Source organism: Meles meles, chromosome 18 (assembly GCF_922984935.1).
Source record: "Meles meles chromosome 18, mMelMel3.1 paternal haplotype, whole genome shotgun sequence".
NCBI lineage: Eukaryota > Metazoa > Chordata > Mammalia > Carnivora > Mustelidae > Meles > Meles meles.
In genome coordinates this window covers 26,989,524-27,011,705 of record NC_060083.1, presented here as the reverse complement: position 1 = coordinate 27,011,705, position 22,182 = coordinate 26,989,524, and the positions used below count along the sequence as shown (strand labels likewise).

Genomic DNA, 22,182 nt, shown 5'->3' with positions numbered 1-22,182 from the left:
TCTATCAGAAATCACCCTAAAATTTAGTAGATTAAAACAAGCATTAACAACGAGATACCACTACACATCTATGAGACTGGACTAAAATCCAGAACACTGACAGGACCAAGTGCAGCAAGGATGTGAGCAATGGAAAATTTCATACATTGCCGCCAGGAATGCAAAATGGCTCAGCCACTTCACAGGACGGTTTGGCAGTTTCTTATAAAACTACACATCCCCTTATCATGTGGTCTGGCAATTGCCCTCCTTGATATTCACCCAAGGAGTTGAAAACTTTTGTCCACCCAAAAACTTGCACACAAATGTGTATAGCAGGGAAGAGCAAGATGGCGGAGGAGCAGGAGACGGAGATATCATCAGGTCCCAGGATTTCAGCTAAATAGTTATCAAGCCATTATGAACACCTGCAAACTCAACAGGAGATCGAAGAGAAGAGGAGCACAATTCCAGGAACAGAAAATCAACCACTTACCAGAAGGTAGGACGTGCAGAGAAGTGACTCTGAGGCGATATCTGGGAGGAGAGACTGCGGGGGGAGGGACCGGCTCCTGGCAAGTGGTAGAGCCCCAGAGCACAAACTCAGAACTTTTAGAAGTCTGTTCCACTGAGGGATGTTGCTCCAGAGGCTAAGCGGGGATGGAGCACTTGCGAGGACAGTGTGGTCTCAGGACCCACAGGGTCACAGAAAGACCAGGGTTGTCTGAGTGTGGCAGAGCTCCCTGGTATTGGAGTGGGGAAGCTGGTTCCAAAGATGGAGCCGAGGAGTCGGTTCTCAGCTTGGGCTTACCTTAAATCGTGATCTGAGGCACAGTCGGACCACTGCTCTTCCAGCAGGGACCCCCACAAGCAGCAGATCCAGGGAGACCCCCTCCTTCTTCCTTCCTCCCGGGGAGGAGCAGCATAGGAGTATGTGGCAGGAATCTGCTGGGTTTGGAGACTCCAAACAGGGCCATGTGCCCAAGAAAGAAATGTTTGGTCACAGGCCAGGTGAGCATGGAGTGTGGCTGGAAATGAGGGAGATGGGAGGAACTGACTGCTTTTCTCTGAAGGCACACTGAGGAACAAGGCCCCAAACTCTTGGCTCCTCCAGAACGGATATTGAGAGGCCGCCATCTTTATTCTCCGCCTCCAAAGCTGTATGGAAAGCCACCAGGGAACAAAAACTCCCGAGACCAAAACTGCACAGATTGCTTAGCCTGGCCCTTGGCAAAGGTGGTGCAATTCTGACTCCGGCAAAGACATTTGAGAATCACAGCAACAGGCCCTTCCCCCAGGAGATCCGCAAGAACATCCAGCCAAGTTCACCGATCAATGAGAACTGCAAAACTTCAGGGCCACCAGAATACAGCACATAGAATTCATGGCATTTCCCCCCCATGATTCTTTAGTCTTTCAAAGTTAAAATTTTTAAATCTTACTTTTTTTAATTCCATATTTTTATTTTTCCTCTTTCCTATTTTAACATTTTAAACTATTCTATCTTATCAATACCATTTTTAAAATCTTTAATTTTCATTGTTATAGTCATATTCTATCCCTTCATTGTATTTAATCTTATTTTTTGTATACATATAATTTTTTCTTTCATTAAAATTATGGGATACAGTTTCTTCTAACAGATCAAAATATATCCTAAATCTAGTGCATGGCTTTGTTCTAGTCTCCAGCCTGATTACATTCTTTCCTCCTTTTTTTTTCTTTCTTTTTTCAACCAACTTTTTATCATATCAATTCCTTTTTTAGAATCAAGAAACTCATTTTAGACCCAAAGTCACTTCCAGATTTAAAGTGAGGGGTTGGAAAACCATTTACCATGCTAATGAACATCAAAAGAAAGCTGGGGTGGCAATCCTTCTATCAGATAAATTAGATTTTAAGCGAAAGACTATAATAAGAGATGAGGAAGGACACTATATCATATGTAAAGGATCTGTCCAACAAGAAGATCTAACAATTTTAAATATGTATGCCTCTAACATGGGAGAAGCCAATTATATAAACCAATTAATAACAAAATCAAAGAAACACATCAACAATAATACAATAATAGTAGAGGACTTTAACAACCCCCTCACTGAAATGCACAGATCATCGAAGCAATAGATCAACAAGGAAATAAAGGCTCTAAATGACACACTGGACTAGATGGACATCACAGATATATTCAGAACATTACATCCCAAAGCAACAGAATACACATTCTTCTCTAGTGCACATGAAACATTCTCCAGAATAGATCACATCCTGGGTCACAAATCAGGTCTCAACTGGTACCAAAAGATTGGGATCATTCCCTGCATATTTTCAGACCACGATGCTTTGAAACTATAACTCAATCACAAGAGGAAAGTTGGAAAGAACCTAAATACATGGAGACTAAAGAACATCCTATTAAAGAATGAATGGGCCAACCAGGGATTAAAAAAAAATTGAAAAAAAATTCATGGAAACAAAATGAAAATGCAACTGTTCAAAATCTGTGGGACACAGCAAGGGCAGTCCTGAGAGGAAAGTATATAGCAATACAAGCCTTTCTCAAGAAACAAGAAAGGTCTCAATTACACAATCTAACCCTACCCCTAAAGGAGCTGGAGGAAGAACAGCAAATAAAGCCTAAACTCAGCAGGAGAAGAGAAGTAATAAAGATCAGAGCAAAAATCAATGAAATAGAAACCAAAAGAACAGTAGAACAGATCAACAAAACTAGGAGCTGCTTCTTTGAAAGAATAAGATTGATAAACCCCTGGCCAGACTTAACAAAAAGAAAAGAGAAAAGACCCAAATTAATAAAATCATGAATGAAAGGGGAGACATCACAACCAACATGGAAGAAATACAAACAACTATAAGAACATATTATGAGCAACTATACACCAGCAAATTTGATAATCTGGAAGAAATGGATGCATTCCTAAAGACATATAAACTACCAAAACTGAATGAGGAAGAAATAGAAAACCTGAGCAGACCTATAACCAGTAAGGAGATTGAAGCAGTCATCAAAAAATCTCCCAACAAGCAAGAGCCCAGGGCCAGACAGCTTCCCAGGGGAATTCTACCAAACATTTAAAGAAGAATTAATACCTATTCCACTGAAACTGTTCCAAAAAATAGAAATGGAAGGAAAACTTCCAAACTCATTTTATGAGGCCAGCATCACCTTGATCCCAAAACCAGACAAAGACCCCATCAAAAAGGAGAATTACAGACCAATGCCCTTGATGAACACAGATGCAAACATTCCCACCAAAATACTAGCCAATAGGAGCCAACAGTACATTAAAAGGATTATTCATCATGACCAGTGGAATTTGTTCCTGGACTGCATGGTTGGTTCAACATCTGCAAATCAATCCATGTGATACAATACATCAATAAAAGAAAGAACAAGAACCATAGGATACTCTCAATAGATGCTGAAAAAGCATTTGACAAAGTACAGCATACTTTCTTGATCAAAATTCTTCAAAGTGTAAGGATAGAGAGTACATACCTCAATATCATCAAAGCCATCTATTAAAAACCCACAGTGAATATCATTCTCAATGGAGAAAAACTGAGAGCTTTTCCCCTAAGGTCAGAAACACTGCAGGGACTTCCACTATCACCACTGCTATTCAACATAGTACTAGAAGTCCTAGCCTCAGCAAATCAGACAACAAAAAGAAATCAAAGGCATTCAAACCGGCAAAGAAGTCAAACTATCAGTCTTTGCAGATGATATGATACTTTATGTGGAAAACCCAAAAGACTCCACTCCAAATCTGCTAGAACTTGTACAGGAATTCAGTAAAGTGTCAGGATATAAAATCAATGCACAGAAATCAGTTGTATTTCTATAAACCAACAGCAAGACAGAAAAAGATAAATTAAGGAGTTGATCCCATTTACAATTGCACCAAAACCATAAGATACCTAGGAATAAACCTAACCAAAGAGGCAAAGAATCTGTACTCAGAAGATTATAAAGTACTCATGAAAGAAACTGAAGAAGACACAATGAAATGCAAAAATATTCCATGCTCATGGATTAGAAGAACAAATATCATGAAAATATTATGCTACCGAAAGCAATCTACACATTTAATGTAATCCCTATCAAAATACCATCAATTTTTTTCAAAGAAATGGAACAAATAATCCTAAAGTTTCTATGGAACCAGAAAAGACCTTAATAGCCAGAGGAATGTTGAGAAAGAAAAACAAAGTTAGTGGCATCAAATTCCAGACTTTGAGCTATATTACAAAGCTGTAATCATCAAGACAGTATGGTACTGGCACAAAAACAGACACATAGATCGATGGAACAGAATAGAGAGCCCAGAGATGGACCCTCAACTCTATGGTCAACTAATCTTTGACAAAATAGGAAAGAATGCCCAATGGAAAAAAGACAGTTTCTTCAACAAATTTGTTGGGAAGATTGGATAGCCACATGCATAAGAATGAAACTGGACCACTTCCTTACACCACACACAAAAATAGACTCAAAACGGATGCAAGACCTCAATGTGAGACAGGAATCCATCAAAATCCTTGAGGAGAACACAGGCAGCAGCCTCTTCAACCTCAGCTGCAGCAACTTCTTCCTAGAAACATCACCAAAGGCAAAGGAAGCAAGGGCAAAAATGAACTATTAGGACTTCATCAAGATCAAAAGCTTTTGCACAGCAAAGGAAACAGTCAGCAAAACCAAAAGACAACTGACAGAATGGGAGAAGATACTTGCAAACGGCATATCAGATAAAGGGCTAGTATCCGAAATCTAGAAATAACTTACCAAACTCAACACCCAAAGAACAAACAATCCAGTCAAGAAATGGGCAGAAGACATGAACAGACATTTCTGCAAAGAAGACATCCAAATGGTCAACAGACACATGAAAAAGTGCCCAACATCACTCAGCATCACAGAAATACAAATCAAAACCACAATGAGATACCACCTCACACCAATCTGAATGGCTAAAATTAACAAGTCAAGAAATGACAGATGTTGGCAAGGATGCGGAGAAAGGGGAACCATCCTAACACTCTTGGTGGGAATGCAAGCTGGTGCAGCTGCTGTGGAAAACAGCATGGAGTTTCCTCAAAAAGTTGAAAACAGAGCTACCCTATGACCCAGCAATCACACTAGTGGATACTTGCCCTAAAGATACAAGTGTGGTGATCCGAAGGGGCACGTGTACCCGAGTGTTTATAGCATCAATGTCCACGATAGCCAAACTATGGAAAGAACCTAGATGTCCATCAACAGATGAATGGATAAAGAAGAGGTGGTATATATATACAATGGAATACTATGCAGCCATCAAAAGAAATGAAATCTTGCCATTTGCAATGACGTGGATTGAACTAGAAGGTATTATGCTGAGCGAAGTAAGTCAATCAGAGAAAGACAATTATCATATGATCTCCCTTATATAAAGAAGTTGAAAGGCAAAGTGGGGGCTTTGAGGGGTAGGGAAGGAAAAAATGAAACAAGATGGGATCAGGAGGGAGACAAACCATGAGAGACTCTTAATCTCACAAAACAAACTGAGGGTTGCCAGGGAGGGTGTAGGGAGAGGGTAGTTGGGTTATGGACACTAGGGAAGGTATGTGCTATGGTGAGTGCTGTGAAGTGTGTAAACCTGGTGATTCACAGACGTGTACCCTTGGGGCTAATTATACATTATATGTTAATTTTTCAAAAGTAGAGTCTTGATTTAAAAAATGAAAAATTTGGGGGCATCTGGGTGGCTCAGTGGGTTAAGCCTCTGCATTCAGCTCAGGTCATAATCTCAGGATCCTGGGATTGAGCCCCGCACTGGGCTCTCGGCTCAGCAGGGAGACTGCTTCCCCTTCTCTCTCTCTGCCTCTCTGCCTACTTGTAATCTCTCTCTCTGTCAAATAAATAAATAAAATCTTTATGGGTGCCTGGGTGGTTCAGTGGGTTAAGCCTCTGCCTTTGACTCAGGTCATGATCCCAGGGTCCTGGGATCAAGCCTGGCATAGGGCTCTCTGCTCAGCAGAGAGGCTGCTTCCCTCTCTCTCTCTGCCTGCCTCTCTGACTACTTGTGATCGATCTCTCTCTCTCTCTGTCAAATAAATAAATAAAATCTTTTTAAAAAATAAATAAAAATGAAAAATGAAAAATTTTAAAAAGCAAGAATTTTTTTATCTCTCACAATTCTAATGGGTTAAATGGATAATTCTCTTGGCCTGAGCTAACTTAGCTGGGGTTCAATGGTCTAGCATGACCTCTCAGCTGGGACAGCAGGGGTATCTTGGGATCTTTCTTTCCATGTGGTCTTTCAACCTTCTAAAGGCTAGCAGGGGTTGGTACACACAACAGTATAAAGACTCTCAGCAGAAAAATGACACACAAGTCTCAATGTGCCAGGATTTTCCAAGTCTCTGCATCCCATTTTCTATTCCACTTATCAAAGTGAGTCACAGAGCCAAGACCAGAGTCCATATGAGAAGGGACTTTCCAAGTGCGTACATACTGGATGGGAGGAATTACTACAGCCATTTTTGTAAATAATCTACTAAAGGAAGGAATAAGTCAAATATTTAAAACAAGATCTACATGATCCTGGAGTCCCAGGAGCGAGCCCCGCATCAGGCTCCCAGCTCCACGGGGAGTCTGCTTCTCCCTCTGAACTTCTCCCCTCTCATGCTCTCTCTCTCTCTCACTCTCTCTCTCAAATAGATAAATTTAAAAATAAATTAATTAATTTAATTTAATTTAATAAAACAAGACCTAATCTCTGAGCTAGAATCTGTTGAAGTGCTTGGTCCCAAATTGAAATGTCTTTACTTGACTTGATATCACCAAGGTATATAGGAAGTGGTCAGAAGATATCTATCTCAGGGACATCAAACCATTTATGACCATGAAGCAGTTTCAATTCTACAACATAGAATCGACTTTAGCCATGAGATTCTTTAAGGGGATATTATTGTTGAAATTTTTGTTTCTCTAAGGAGAGCCTAGGCTCAGACTTTTATAACCAGACAGACAGCAGGAGAAACAAAATGAGTTGGTAGGGTCAGTTATTCTCCCTATTAAAGAGAAAGGTTTTCCGGGGTACCTGGGTGGCTCAGTGGGTTAAAGCCTCTGCCTTCGGCTCAGGTCATGATCCTGGGATCCTGGGATCGAGCCCCACATTGGGCTCTGTGCTCGGCAGGGAGCCTGCTTCCCCCTCTCTCTCTGCCTGCCTCTCTGCCTACTTGTGATCTCTCTCTGTGTCAAATAAATAAATAAAATAGTTTTTAAAAAGAGAGAGAGAAAGGTTTTCCATAAGCAATAATGAGGATGTTTAAGATCATACACAAGAAAGGAAGAGACATACACAGATTCTTTCTAGTCACAGATATTTACAGTAGGAACGTGGGGAATATGGGTAGCCTACAGAGTCACCTCACCAACTACCATGCCCCTGTGGGTCCTGGTCAAGACTGCTCCTAATATTTGTAGGGCTCAAGAATCCATAAGGAAGTCCCCACATTAAGTGTGCCAATATTTAAAATTATAAATGAGCTAACAAAAAAATATAAAGTAAAATGAATTGCTATATTGCAATCATGTGAAACTACCACATTTACAGCCCTAATCTGGTCATTTATCTGCCAGATCAGAACACAAAACAATGCAAGAAAATGAACCCTAGGCACTACATGGGAACAACCCAGGAATGCAAGAATATGGTGGCACACCTGTGAGAGGAAAGATTTTAACAAGCTAATTGGTTTAGCTTTCCTCTGACCTTAAGCTTCTACCACTCAAATCTTCCCACAGTCTAAAAGTGTCTTTGTCCTTGCTTGGCAGCGGCACCTCCCACGAACCTTCATAGCCTTTAAACTCGGGAGTGTCCCATTTCGAGGACATAGGACAAGAGAGGTGGAGAATCATTTTACCTTGAGGAATGAAGTGTGTGTGCGTGTGTGCGTGCATGTCCCAAGAACGAATGTGGAGAGTTGCAGGTCATGTTGGGCCAGCCCTGAGTACCACCTCCCGAGAGACAGAGGTGTCTTTGTGTCCTCTGACAAAAATTGTTTTGTGTGTGTCTGTGAATGAGGGGTCCTCAAAAGCATGGGGTCCAGGGCCCAGTCCCCTCTTGTCTAGGTCTTAAAAAGTAGTATTGGGGCGCCTGGGTGGCTCAGTGGGTTAAAGCCTCTGCCTTCGGCTCAGGTTGTTATCCCAGGATCATGAGATTGAGCCCCGCATTGGGATCTCTGCTTGGCGGGGAGCCTGCTTCCTCTTCTCTCTCTCTCTCTGCCTGCCTCTCTGCCTACTTGTGATCTCTGCCTGTCAAATAAATAAATAAAATCTTTTTTTAAAAAAGTAGTATCAGTCTTGGAGCTTTGAAAGTTGGGATGTGCTCAGCAAGTGATGCTCGCTGTCTAGCACCAGGAACAGCAGTTCTGGGAAGTCAACTTCCTGTGTGGTTTGTAGGCGTCAGGGCTGCTATGAAAAACACTCCTTACTCAGCCGCAGATGGAACAACACTTTCCTCACATGGAGAAGAGACAGAGCAAGAACAGCTTCAACAGCAAGTGTCAGCCTCCCGTGACTAGCAGCTACCATCCTGCTGACATCTAGATGTCGAGTTTCAATATGGCACCTACCCTCAAGGAGAAAATATAGTCATATGGAAACATGTTGGTTGATTACCTTGGACCCCTGCTCTCTGACAAGACAAAACAATCTGGCCTTAGCAAACCACCACCCACTCCAGATATGGATTTTCTTTCTGTACCAGTAGCAAATTTGCCAGCACAATTGAGACAGGGAAACAAGGGACCCCATAAAGGAGTGCTTTTTTGGTTCCTCTTCCTGCTTCTGTTTTCGCTAGGACCTACAACTCCGCCCTTTACACGCCCTTATAGTTCAGATAATCTAAGTCTTCCTCGAAAAGGTCAAGGAGTTAATGATTTCTTTGGAGTCTTCCAGCAGGCTAGGTAACATCTAAGGATATACTGGGAGAGATCATCATGCATGTTTCCCAACACTCCAGACACCTTGACACCATGACCCCAGGCTCCAGGGCATAAGGAGCTAAGGGCTTATGGAGGATGCCTGAGTACACCTCCTTGTTTTGACCAGTTCCCAAATGCCTGAGAGGACACATACACCAGACCACTAACTTCCATAGAAACCCCAAACACCAAGATGGATGAGACTCATTCATCTTTCTGAGTTTCCCAGACACTCGGTCTGTATCTGCTCTCTCAGTGTCTTCAACAAACTGTTCTCACTTCCTCTTGGCTTGAGTTTGATCTCTTTCCTGTGCAAACCCAAGGATGCTCTTGCTGGTCCTGTGGGACCCCCTCTGGGGGTCTGCGGACCCACCTGCCTGCATCACAAACATCCAAAGACTTACAGAACGCCTCATGAGATAGTATTTATACAACATTGCCTCCAGCCAAGGGATCCATTTTAGAGGCAGTAATGTGAGTCAGAAGGCATAGGAGACCCACTGGCAATAGCATATACATAATCTTGCAGGAGCAGCCAGACCAGAAGAATGGTGGGGCGTTAATAATTTTGCTAAGGGAACAACAAACTCAGGGTTGAGACTTTCCAGAATGCACTATATCCACTGAACCAAACGCCGATAGATGATTATATGTCCCCAACACCTAGAACACATAGGAACCAAGAGACTGATGTAGGATTAGCCCCTGTCTTCTTGATTCCTGGTGATGGATGATGTATTTGTGGTTCCCATCCCTATGACATTAAGCTTTGCTGGATTAGACTGGATTCAGCTTCGCAGGAATCCTGGAGGCAGTGGAGATGAATTAGCATGCGTACACAGGGGTGGGTTCCACCAAAACTGAAAGAACGAATACAACCACCTTAAAGGAGGCTTTGTGACAGATTCAACACCATCAAGCCACAAACCTAGCGGAGGGAAGCACGGGTGGACCGTACCCTGTACTACTTCACGTCCTTTTGTCCTGCTGCTTACCTCAGCCACTGGTCAGTTCTCACTTTTCCCAGTTTTACATAAGCTTCATGCAGGTGTCGGGTCTCAGCCTGCCTTTGAGAACTCTAGCTTCCTGACTGGGGGTTTCTCTGATCCTGAGCACCCAAAGTTTAATGGTACAAAACAACAACTATTTTGTTCTACTCACAAATTCTACAAGTCAGAAACTCAGACAAGGCAGAGCAGGGATGGATTGTCTCTGCCCCGTGATGCCTGAGATCTCAGCTGGGAAGACACAAATAACAAGGAGGGACTCAAATCTAGAAATGTGCTGTCCAAGAGAGATATCATGCAAATCATGTACATAATTTTAAATTTTTTAGTTGCCATGTTAAGAAATCAAAAAGCAACAGATGAAATGAATTGTAAGAATATACTTTCTTTAACACAATACACCCGAAGTATTTTCATGTCGACATCAATGTAAAAAACTATCCAGATATCTCACATGGTGGGGGGGTGGGTTGAGGGGTTATGTAATTAGATCTTTAAAACCTGGTGTGACGTTTCTACTTCCAGAACATCCCAATGTGGACTAGCCCGATTTAAGTGCTCAGTAGCCACATGTGGCTAGTGGTTGCTAGATGGACCAGTGCAAATCTGGAGGCTTCCTCATGCCCATGTCTGGCACTTAGGCTGAAGTGATCTGAGGACTACCTACCCTCAAGGAGAAAAGACAGCCATACGGAAACAAGTTGGTTGATTATCTTGGACCTAGGCTGGGACGACCTGAGGGCTATGCTGTTTAGGGACTGTTGCCTGTCGTTTGGGCTTCCTCACAGCACAGCAGCCTCAAGCTAGTCAGTCTTCTTTTCTGGTGCCTCAGGACTCCAAGAGTGAGTGTTCCAGTGACTAAGGTTGAAATCCATGACTTTTCACAACCCAGCCTCGGAGGTCACATGACAGGCTATTGAGTGAACCAGCCACAAGCCCCTCTCCATTTCTAGGGCAGAGAACATAGACTCCCCCATTGGGTGAGAGGAGTGTCAAAAAAATCTGTGGCCATATTTTAAAAGTGCCCCAGGGATAAAAGCCAAAGGTAAATGATCCCACTCTCTTCTCCCTGGCAAAAATATTCTGAGATATGTTCATAATGCTCTTCAATAACTCCCAGCAGAGAGGTGCTGAGGAATAATGAGACTCTGGATACATTTTTGCAAGGAGAGCCGACAGTATTTATTAATGGATTGGATCTGGGGTGTGAAACAAAGCAAGGTATCAAGGGTCAGGGGTTGAGGAATCGCATGCCTGGTTTACAGGCTATTCCTGAACTTGAAGTTGCTTAGCTCTTGAGGAAAACACTTTGACTCAGAGGGTGAAATTAACCTCCTAGAAGAAGGATCCTTGATGAAATAGTCTCTTTCTGAGCCTGTATCCATTGGGCAGTTGGGAAAGCATGAAGTCTCCTTTACTATCTACTTCCTGTTGCATTCCCAGCCTTGTTCCCTTTTTTCAGAAATAGCATGTTATCTATTGTATAGCCAAAGAACAGCCCTCTGAGCCTCTGCCCTGTGACTTCCTGACCCTCCTCTCTTATAAATATGAGGGCAGAGCTGGGATCCCAGACAGTCAGAGAGCAGAGAGCCAGGAGTCCTCAGCTCTGCCTGCTACTGGGAAGATGAAGATCTTCGTGGGTGTTCTCCCCTTCCTCATTCTTGCTACTGCCAATGGATTCCAGGTCCAGGTCCCTCATGGTGAGTTCAGTGAACCTTTTCACTTGTGACAAGGTCCACGGGGAGAAGACACAGGACAACTTGTCCTCCTGAGATAGTTCCCTGTCCCAGACAGGGATATGAATTTGGCACTTGCTTGAAAAGCAGCAGCGATTAGCTATAGACCTCTCTCTCTCTGTAGGCTTTGGTCCCTGGGGAAAACTGTACAAATGACTGGTCCCCCTTGGGGAAAGAACTCTCTCCCTTTTCATGACCAGAATTATATGATGCCTTCTCTTAGCTGACATAGGACTGTTAAGTGTTAAATCAAAAGAACTATAGTAAAACTGTAAATTTGCAGGAAGAAGCATAGAATTCTACAATGTTAATGTAAAACTCTCATTTTGGAGAGGAAATGGAACAAGCCGGGGAAGTGCCTCATCCGAGCCCAGCTAACCGCTCTACTTATTTAACAAATACCTCCTACTTCCTACGCGCAGGCAGGCACTGTTCTGTCTTACGGACTTAATACATTAGACCCTCCTAACAGCCCTGTGGGGTAGACTATCAGCAACTTGTATAGTTTTGCATATTAGATTATTCTCATTTTACAAGTGAGAAAAACTTAGACAACTTGCTCAAGATCATACAAATATTAAGTGGTAGAATGAGGGTGGGAGCTGGTTAGGAAGCTGCTATGGAAAGGCAAGGCCACTGAAGAATTTATTTTGCAAGCCCCACACACATTTTTGCAAGCATATCAAGTATACACACATGCTTCCTTAAATAGAATTCATGTGTAACTCTACAAGAAATGATCTAAAAGTTTAGTTGCATTTGCCTAATTAGCGTAATACAGGTCCGTAATCCCTTTTCCAAAACTTCACGGCTGGATGTGTTTTGGAATGCAGAAATATTCAGTTTTTATTTGTTTTAAGATTCTATTTATTTATTTGACAGAAAGGGATACAGCGAAAGAGGGAATACAAGCAGGGGGAGTGGGAGAGGGGGAAGCAGGCTACCCACTGAGCAAGGACCCCAATGTGGGGCTTGATCCCAGGACCCTGCGATCATGACCTGAGCCAAAGGCAGACGCTTAATGACTGAGCCACCCAGGCACCCCTCAGTTTTTATAAAAGGTAACACAATATGATCCAGCAGGTCCACTCTGGATATACACCCAAAAGAACTGAAAGCAGACACATAAAGAGATATGTGTAAACCCACGCTAATCATAGCATGATTCACAATAGCCAAAAGGCAAGAGCAACCCAAGTGTCCACCAACAAATGAGTAGATTTTTTTCAATGGGGGCATATACACATAATATATTATTCAGCCTTAAAAAGGAAGGAAATTCTGACAACATGCTACAAAACAGATGAATATTGAAGACATGTTAGGTGAGATAAACCAGTAACCAAAGGACAAACACTGCATGGTTCCACCCCTATGAGGCACTTAAAGTAGCTGAATTCAGGGACAGAAAGAAGAATGGTGATGGCCTGGGGGGTTGGAGGTGGGGAAAACGGGGGTTATTGCCTAACAGGTACAGAGTTTTCAGTTTTGTAAGATGAAAAACGTTCTGTGGATGGGTTGTGGTGATTGTTGCCCAGTATGTGAATGGGCTCCGTTCCAGTGAACCACACGCTTTTAAACATGCTTACAGTTGTGTTTATTATGTCTATTTTACATTTTCAAGAAAATAAATGACATTTTTTAAAAGGTAACACATTCCTGGATATTACTTAACATTGCTTACAGGGTCTGAGAAGTGTACTTCAATCAAACAAGGTAGTTTTCCTGCAGCAAACACAAATAATCATACTACTGGGATAAATTAATGATTGTGAAAATAGCCGCTTGTCACTTTGGGTGACATTGTGCCACCAAATGGGTTAATGAAACATTCTTCTGTTTCCTGAGCCCTTGTGGATTCCAGAAATGTACAGAAAGTATTGTGGTATGTACCACATTATGTACCCATTCAACTGATTGATTCATTTTTTTTTCTGTATTTCAAAGTCGATCAGATGGTGTCATGTCCCAGACAGTTTCAAGAGTTCCCTGAAACATCCCCGGGCCCTGAGAGAGAAAAGGGGCCTGGAGAGAGACCTAGAACCCAGACAGGTGTCCAGTGGTCCAGCATGAGACCAGTGGAGACACCAAGACAAGGCTGCCTCAGTGATTTCTCTCCCTCCTTATCTGTTTCTCCCAAATAGAACCCAAGGCGGTGGCAGCGAAACTCCAGCAAAAACCCTCAACAAATATGCACATTAACGGTATGTGTTCCATTATAGTATATGTTTAAAAGCAGCAGCTGCACAGATCTGCTCAATGGCTTCCAAACATCTCATGTACGGGGCGGGGGTGAGGGGCAGGTGGGGAGGGTCCTGAAGGTGGTGAATGTCCCACAGAGGATCGGAATGGGCCCTTCAAGTTAACCTCTGTTTCCCCCAGCTTTCTATAGAGTTGACTCTCCTGGGGGCAGTGTGTTCACTGATGCCCCTGCAGGCCTCAGACGCTCCCTCTTCTATCAGAAATGGTCTTGGGCCGGTATTGGCCCTGCCTGGGAGCCCTCAGACACCCTAAGGAGAGTGAAGCAAGTGCAGACAGAGGAGGAGAACATCCCTCTGGAGTCCTGTGCCTTATCACCCTCCCTGGCACTTTGGAGGAAAGGGGGAAGGGATCTAGTCTTTCTTAAAAAGAGACACAGTCCTTAAATGGGTCTCTTTCCCCTTGCAGCAGGTGTACACCATCCTGCTGACTGCTGTTTTGGCTACACACAACGAATTCGATGTGCAAACATGCAATTTTTTTTTAAAACAAGCAGCGCGTGCTCCCGGCCAGGTGTCATGTAAGTGCCAAGCTCACTAGCCATGTCTTGGGAGGGGAAGACATGATGGAGGGTGTCTAAAACTAAAGTCCTACGCTCTGCATCCTGCCAGGTCCCAGGAGGTTATGTCCTCAATAGGGTCCTGCAGGACATCAGATAAGAGATTCTCCCAGGGAAGAGGGAAACTGGGGGCAGATGGAGGGAGCAGAAGAAAGGCTGCCTGAGGAAAGGCCCATGAGTTACTTAGGAAGTCTTGGAGGCTGAGGCAGGGTCTCAGAGAGGAGGTGTCCTGAGCCCCTGCAGCAGAGAAGGAAAAAAACAGGCTGGTCCGAGTGGGAGGTCCCAGGACCAGGGAGGGTGGGGGTCTCCATCCCCATTTGCTGACCGCTCCTTAGTCTGTAATCTTTCTCCGCCTTCACCCCAGCTTCCTCACCAAGAAGCAGCAGCGTGTCTGTGCTGACCCCCAGGTCTTGGAAGTTCAGAATTGCATGAGGTCCCTGAATAACATAATGATGACGACGGTAGAAAGAAGAGGCTTTCTTGAGAAGAAACTGTACTAGGGGCCAGATACCCCACATCCACTTGTCTTGCCCCAACTCCCTCCTGGGATTTTCTTGGCCTGAATTATTTTTCAAAAAGCAACAACTACCATTCTTTCTGTTCTGGTTATAAAAGCCATGCATGAATAAAGGGTATCTGATATAACTTTCCTTGAGCTTTAGGAGGAAAAAGAAACTATAGGAATTGCTGAAATTTGGATTCTGTTTTTTTTCCAAATGATATGTCATAATAGAATTTTGTAAAAGCTAAACGCATTCAAACTCATTCAAACATAGATTGAACCTGTGTCAAAAATGTACTTAACCCATTCAAAAGGGGAACCATAAAATGGAGTCAAAGATCATCTGAGGAACAGAGATTTATATAGTTAATTGGGGATGGCACTCTGAAATGTTAAGTTAGAAAAAAGAGATTAATATCCTATTGAAAAATAATACTGTAACTCTAGGGATTATCTTTTCTTTTCTTTTCTTATCTTTTTTCTTTTTTAGAGGGGGGAAATAAGGGCAGAGGGAGAGGGAGAGAATCTTAAGCACATCCAGTGCAGAGCCCAACACGGCACTCAATCACACGACCCTGAAGTCATGACCCTGAGATCATGACCTGAGCCAAAATCAAGAGTTAGATGCTTAATCAACTGAGCCACCCAAGGTGGCCCTGGGGATTCTCTTTTCTACTGGACAAAAATCATTTACATCTATGCTAGATAAAAAAAAAAATTTGCAAGTTAACATAATTTCACAAAGTCAGGAGCCCATCGGTAGTAAATAGAACACCACTGGAGAGGACGTTCCCCCTACAGGAACCCTGGGGTGGGCTTTTCGGACAGTCTTCCAGATGACATTGGAGGACATGCCTGCAGTCATCCTTCTGCCTTACTTCCACATTCTGGATATTTTCTCTCAACAGATAACCTCCCCTCTTTAAAGTTAAGGGACAGGGATGCCTGGATGGCTCAGTTGGTTAAGCAGCTACCTTCGGCTCAGGTCATGATCCCAGTGTCCTGGGATCGAGTCCCACATCGGGTTCCTTGCTAGGCAGGGAGCCTGCTTCTCCCTCTTCCTCTGCTTGCCGCTCTGTCTGCCTGTGTTCTCTCTCTCTCTCTCTCTGACAAATAAATAAATAAAATCTTTTAAAAATAAATAAATAAAGTTAAGGGACATTAAGAAAAACATTTAAAGTTGTACTGAACATGGGTGGTGAGATCGAGCCCTGCATCGGGCTCCACACTCAGCACGGAGTCTGCATGAGGGCCTCCCTCTCCCTCTGCCCCTCCCCCACTGAGTGCTTTCTCTCTCTAATAAATAAATAAATCTTAAAAAAAAGTTGGAGTGAATATCAATTTTACATTTATATCTATTCAAGCATATATGTTTATATTTGTAATTAGTAAATCTTGGTCAACTGTCTCCAAATTCAGAAGAAAGCAGTGAAATTCTAAACAACAAAAAAATTTCAAATTCAAAACAAATTTAAAACCTATCTTGCTTCTTGCATGATTTGTCATAAAGAGTTATAAGGAAAAAACTGATTACCAAATATCTGTCATAATAATAAACACTATTAGAAGAAGAAACCTGAGACAATGATGAAAGCTGGGAATTATTACAACTCTAAATGGGTTAAATACACATCCACACTATGTCTCATCTTCCCCTCTCTACTAAAAATAGCTTATCTCTGGAGGTTTGACTACAGTACAGAAAAGCTTCTTTCGGGGTGCCTGAGTGGCTCAGTGGGTTAAAGTCTCTGCCTTTGGCTCAGGTCATGATCCCAGGGTCCTGGGATTGAGCCCCACATCAAGCTCTCTGCTCAGCAGGAAGCCTGCTTCTCCCTCCCTCCCTCTGCCGGCCTCTCTGCCTACTTGTGATCTCTGTCTGTCAAATAAATAAATAAAATCTTTTTTAAAAAAAAGCTGCTTTCGCGCCATTATTTGGGAGTAGGGGTGGATAGAAGGTGGAGCACAGATGTACACAGTTTAACCCAGCATTCCAGGTAGTTCTTATGTAGGTTGTCCTAGGAAGAACCTCACTTAGAGATACCCTTTTAGGAGGTGCAGGTAAAAAACGTAGGCAGGCTAGCTGGCAGACCTCTGCCTTGGTAAATTTCATTCCTTCGGGGATTCCTCTCTTTTTTCTCAGCAGAAGTTCCCTGGTTGTGAATCCAGATTATGAGGATGAGGGCCCTGGCCCTGGTGGGTGACGAGGAAGGAGGGGTGGAACTGGTCTGACTTCCACTGAGGTTGTCGGAGAGCTTCATTTCTAGGGGCCAGAGCTGGTGGGATTTTGTTCTTGTCTTTGACCAGAAGTTGTCCTGGGCACTGCCCAGCTCTCTCCTGGATCCATTGTCCTCTGTGGAAGACTCCCGAGCAGACAGACTTCTTTACCTGGAGAACTGTCCTTGTAGCTTTATCCTGGGGCAAACCCCACACCTGCCTGCCCTGAAGTGGGGACTAGCAAGGTTGTAGCTTCTTCTCCTAACACCATTGACTCTGATCTTTGTGTTACCCAGGGTGCTGCTGAGAAAATATTTTTTCAATGATCTCCTTCACCAATATGAGGAAACGGGTTTTTCAGCCTCCTAATCTTGTCATCAAGCTGACCCATGTCCTTTATCCAGAACAGAAATTTCTCATCTTACAGTCAGCTGATGTCATCTTTTCTGATTTCCTCTCTACTACAAATTTATTTTTGTTTTTGCATTTTTCCTGTCATTTCCATGGGATTTGGGGAATTGAAAGAGGCAAACGGAGATGTTCAGGGTTCTGGCTTATAGTTTGAACCCACTTACGATCTCTCCTGTTGTTCTCATCCACTTCACTGTATTTTGTTGAATTCAGCAGCTCTGAGCTAACACCAGCCCGCTGAGAACTGAGTGACGGAAACAACAACTTTTGGCTTCTCCATAAAGATTTTGTCTTAGAGCCTCGGTGAAAATCTCGAAAAGCTGTTGGTTTGAAACTGTGTTAGACCCAAGGGGGAGGTGTGTGATTTCATTGGTTTCTCTGGCTAGCCAAGCTGTTAACTCAACAGAATGAAATGGAGAGCACAGACCACCAGAAACTTATAGACAGTAGAGGACCTGGTCTCTCCTCGCCAAGGCTTTGGGTCATGACAAGAACAGCTCAACAGAAATGGGGGGTGGACACTGAGACCTTCCTTTCTGACCAAGCATCTGTTCACTCATAGAAGGTCTTTGAGGTCTTGGAGTGGACAATGGCTTGTTACATGTAGGTCAATTACATAATACATTACTCTATTTTCACAGTTCCTCAAAAACCGCACGCTCATTTTTGCTTCCTTGCTCTCTGCAGTGCCTCTGCCACAAATGCCCCTCCTTTCAACTCTTCCTGGCAAAACTCAACCCAGCCTGTAAGGTTTGACATAGATGTCCCTGTAAAACCTTCCCTCGCTTCCCCAGCCAGAGCACCCACCTCCCTTTCTCTGGAACCCTGAAAGAGACATTTACTATCTTTACTCAAACAATGACTGAGAGGTGACTTTATATTGCATGTTGAGGTAGTCAAGATATAGAGAAGATTGAAAATAAGAATAAAATATGACCTCTGTATGCAAGAATCGTATACATAATTCCAAGTTATTATGCAATGCTGGATTAAAGTGATGAAGTTGTTTATATGAGGGCAACCAGCTGGGGCCTTACACCTCCCAGGCCCCATGCAGGCCAGCCCTTTGAACAGTGCAGGGTTTGGGGCACTGACCTCCATGCAGCTGAAAATCCAAGTATAACTGTCTAAAAACTTAATGACCAATAGCCTACTATTACCAAAACCTCACTGATAACATAGTCGACTCATACATATTTCATATGTTATATGTATTATATACTATATTCTTATAATAAAGTAAACTAGAGAAAAGAAAACATCATTAAGAAAACCATCAGGCAGGGACGCCTGGGTGGTTCAATTGGTTCGGCATCTGCCTTTGGCTTGGGTCATGATCCTGGGGTCCTAGGATGGAGTCCCTCATCGGGCTCCCTGCTCAGCGAGGAGCCTGCTTCTCCCTCTGTCTGCCACTCCCCCAGCTTATGCTCTCTCTCTCTCTTGCTCTGACAAATTAATAAAATCTTTTTTAAAAAGAAAAGAAAAAATCATCAGGCACAGAAAATACATATACAGTATTTATGTATTTTTAAAAAATCCACGTGTAAGTAGACTGGCAAAGTTCAAGTCCGTGTTGTTCAAGGTTGAACTCTGTATTGAAGCACAGCAATTAGGAAGTGTACTACAGATCTGAAACTTTAGTATGCATAAGAATCACCTGAGGACACTCTTCCAAGGTTGGTCCCGGGTGGGCATGGTCCGTGAGTAAGGAAATCAGTGAGAACTTAACCACCAGAGAAATGTGAAGAAATCCCAGGAAATCTGCAAGCGGAAAGAAAAGAAGATAGCTTAACCACCTCTCAGAGAAAGCAGAGGGACTCTGAGATAATACAAAAAAAGCAGAAGGTAGCTAATGAGAAGTCTGTGCAGACAAGAGAAAAATGATGACTATTTGGAAAAATCTGGATGCTACTGCCAACTAGGTATATCATAAGCTCGATGGTCAAAATTTTGTGCAGTGAACAGTCATATGTTACATCATTATAAAACTGTTTTAAACTTTATCTTTCAACCTGACTTAGTGTAATGTTTCAGAAACATTCTTCAAAGAATAAAACATAACCATGCATGTAGGAGGAAAAAAAAAGAATTACCTGGAAGGCTTGTTAAAAATATAGATTGCTGGATCCTATCCCCAGAAATTCTAATTCAGTAGGACTGAGTGGAGTCCCCCAGAATCTGAATATCTAACAAGTTCCCAAGTATTGTTGGTGCTACAGGGTGGAATGAAAATTTGAAGAAAAACTCTCACTTTTGACTTTTCATATCAGCATTGTTTACAACTTTTATAAAAAGCCCATGTTTCTTTAGTAATCAAAAAATAATTTCAAAGAATTGAAAAAATAAATCTTTGTGGTCTTCTTAAGAACAAACAACAAAATGAACCAGTTCTTGGCTTGTGCTGATATTTGATTTTTTTTATGATGAAGCTTATCAGGGCTGTTTAATTATAAAATAAATATGCAGTTGAAGAAATTTTAAACATGGCTAAATAAGTCTGACAACTGGGGCGCCTGGGTGGCTCAGTGAGTTAAAGCCTCTGCCTTCAGCTCAGATCATGGTCCCAGGGTCCTGGGATGGAGCTCCGCATCGGGCTCTCTGCTCAGCAGGGAGCCTGCTTCCTCCTCTCTCTGCCTGCCTCTCTGCCTACTTGAGATCGTCTGTCAAAAAAATAATAAAATAAGTCTGACAACCAATTTTCAGTTTTTATTTTTTTTAATTTTATTTATTTATTTGACACAGAGAGAGAGATCACAAGTAGGCAGAGAGGTAGGCAGAGAGAGAGAGAGAGAGAGAAGCAGGCTCCCTGCTGAGCAGAGAGCCCTATGCGGGGCTCAATCCCAGGAACCTGGGATCATGACCTGAGCCAAAGGCAGAGGCTTTAACCCACTGAGCCACCCAGGTGCCCCCAATTTTCAGTTTTTAAAAGCAAAAATCTTGGGGGGCACCTGTCTGGCTCAGTTGGTAGAGTGAGCAGCTCTTGATCTTGGGGTTGTGAGTTTAAGCCTCATGTCAGGTAGAAATTACTTTAAAATTTTTCTTAATCTTTTTAAAAAACTTTTTTTAAGTAAAAATCTTGGGAGTTGTGCAAAATATCTAGAAAAATTGTCTAAAACTTCTTTAAAAAAAAAAAAACAGGGACAACTGGGTGGCTCAGTTGGCTAAACAGCCAACTCTTGATTTCCACTCGAGTCATGATCTTAGGGTCCTGAGCTCAAGCCTGCCTTGGGCTCTGTGCTTGGCACAGAATCTACTTGAGATTCTCTCTCTCCTTCTCCCTCTGCCCCTCCTCACCATACCCCCCCTCCTCTCTTTCAAATAAATAAATCTTTAAAAAATAAAACAAGGGGCACCTGTGTGGCTCAGTGGTTTAAAGCCTCTGGCTCAGGTCATGGTCCCAGGGTCCTGGGATCAAGCCCCGCATCGGGCTCCCTGTTCAGCAGGGAGCCTGCTTTCCCCTCTCTCTGCCTGCCTCTCTGCCTACTTGTGATCTCTGACAAATAAATAAATAAAATCTTCTAAAAAATAAAAAATTTTAAAAAACTTTGAAGAGCTGTGCAGAAATCAAGGCATAAACATAAAACAGCAAATGTAACATCTATATTTTTACTCTTTTACTTTTAGAGCCACAGTGAAGATTTTAAAATATATAGCTTATTCCCTTCTCTCCCTTTTTTCTCCCCTTCATGTATTCATTCTCTTGGTGTGAACCAGTGGACTCACCTGAGGACTCAGTTAGGACTGGGGCAGAGGGCATGATCCCCATGGTTGAGGCCAGTGTGACTGGGACTGAAGATACAGCCAGTATGGCCAGAGGATTTGGTATATGCAGAAGACAATGCAAAGAGGTAGACATATTGAGGTTAATGGGAGCCAGATTTCTCACTGTTAAAGCAGAGAGGGAAACACACAGAAAGGGAAGAGTAAAACCAAGCTTGTGGTCTTCACTTGGAATTAAATGTATTGGTATAAACTTTTGGTTTTTCTTATAGCTAGACTAATGATATAGAAATTGCTATAAATGTGGGAGATTGATATAATAGAATAGAAATAATATAATAGAATAATATATTAGCATATAATAGAATAATATAATATATTATGTATAATATATATAGAAAATATAATAGAAATAGATATAAGTTTAAATACACATTTATACATATATGCTTCAATGTATTTCCTAGTTTTCTGTCCACTAAGAGCTCAGACCTAAGAGCTATGCCCTTCCCATAAGCAATGAGCCCCTAGGGACCCAGATTTCTCAAAACCATCCTTTACTAACGGGAGCCAGGACTCACTGGAGATATGGTTGATTCCTAGAGGTGGGGCAAAGCATAAGATGAGCCTTGGATCATTTTCTGGCAAAAAGTTAAAAAAAAAAGAAAGAAAAGGATAAGTCAGAAATCTTAAAATCTTCTAGAGAATGGGGTGGTAGTGCTGGGAGCCTCACAGGCAGGAGGCCATTACTCACAGTGCGAGTGCCCACCACACCTTAACAGCAGCAGTAGTGGGAGATCCCCC

At 42.6% G+C, this 22,182-nt stretch overlaps 1 protein-coding gene and 1 pseudogene across 1 annotated transcript; both read left to right on the top strand.

Moving 5' to 3' along the window:
• The first annotated feature begins 11,528 nt into the window (after nucleotides 1-11,528).
• On the top strand, nucleotides 11,529-15,224 carry LOC123929715 (C-C motif chemokine 15-like). Its single transcript, XM_045985704.1, has 4 exons — nucleotides 11,529-11,677; nucleotides 13,858-13,917; nucleotides 14,384-14,492; nucleotides 14,896-15,224. The coding sequence occupies exons 1-4, from the start codon at nucleotides 11,602-11,604 to the stop codon at nucleotides 15,029-15,031; spliced, it is 381 nt and encodes a 126-aa protein (XP_045841660.1). The 5' UTR covers nucleotides 11,529-11,601; the 3' UTR covers nucleotides 15,032-15,224.
• A 1,984-nt stretch (nucleotides 15,225-17,208) lies between these two features.
• On the top strand, nucleotides 17,209-19,669 carry LOC123930034 (annotated as a pseudogene).
• The last annotated feature ends 2,513 nt before the right edge of the window (nucleotides 19,670-22,182 follow it).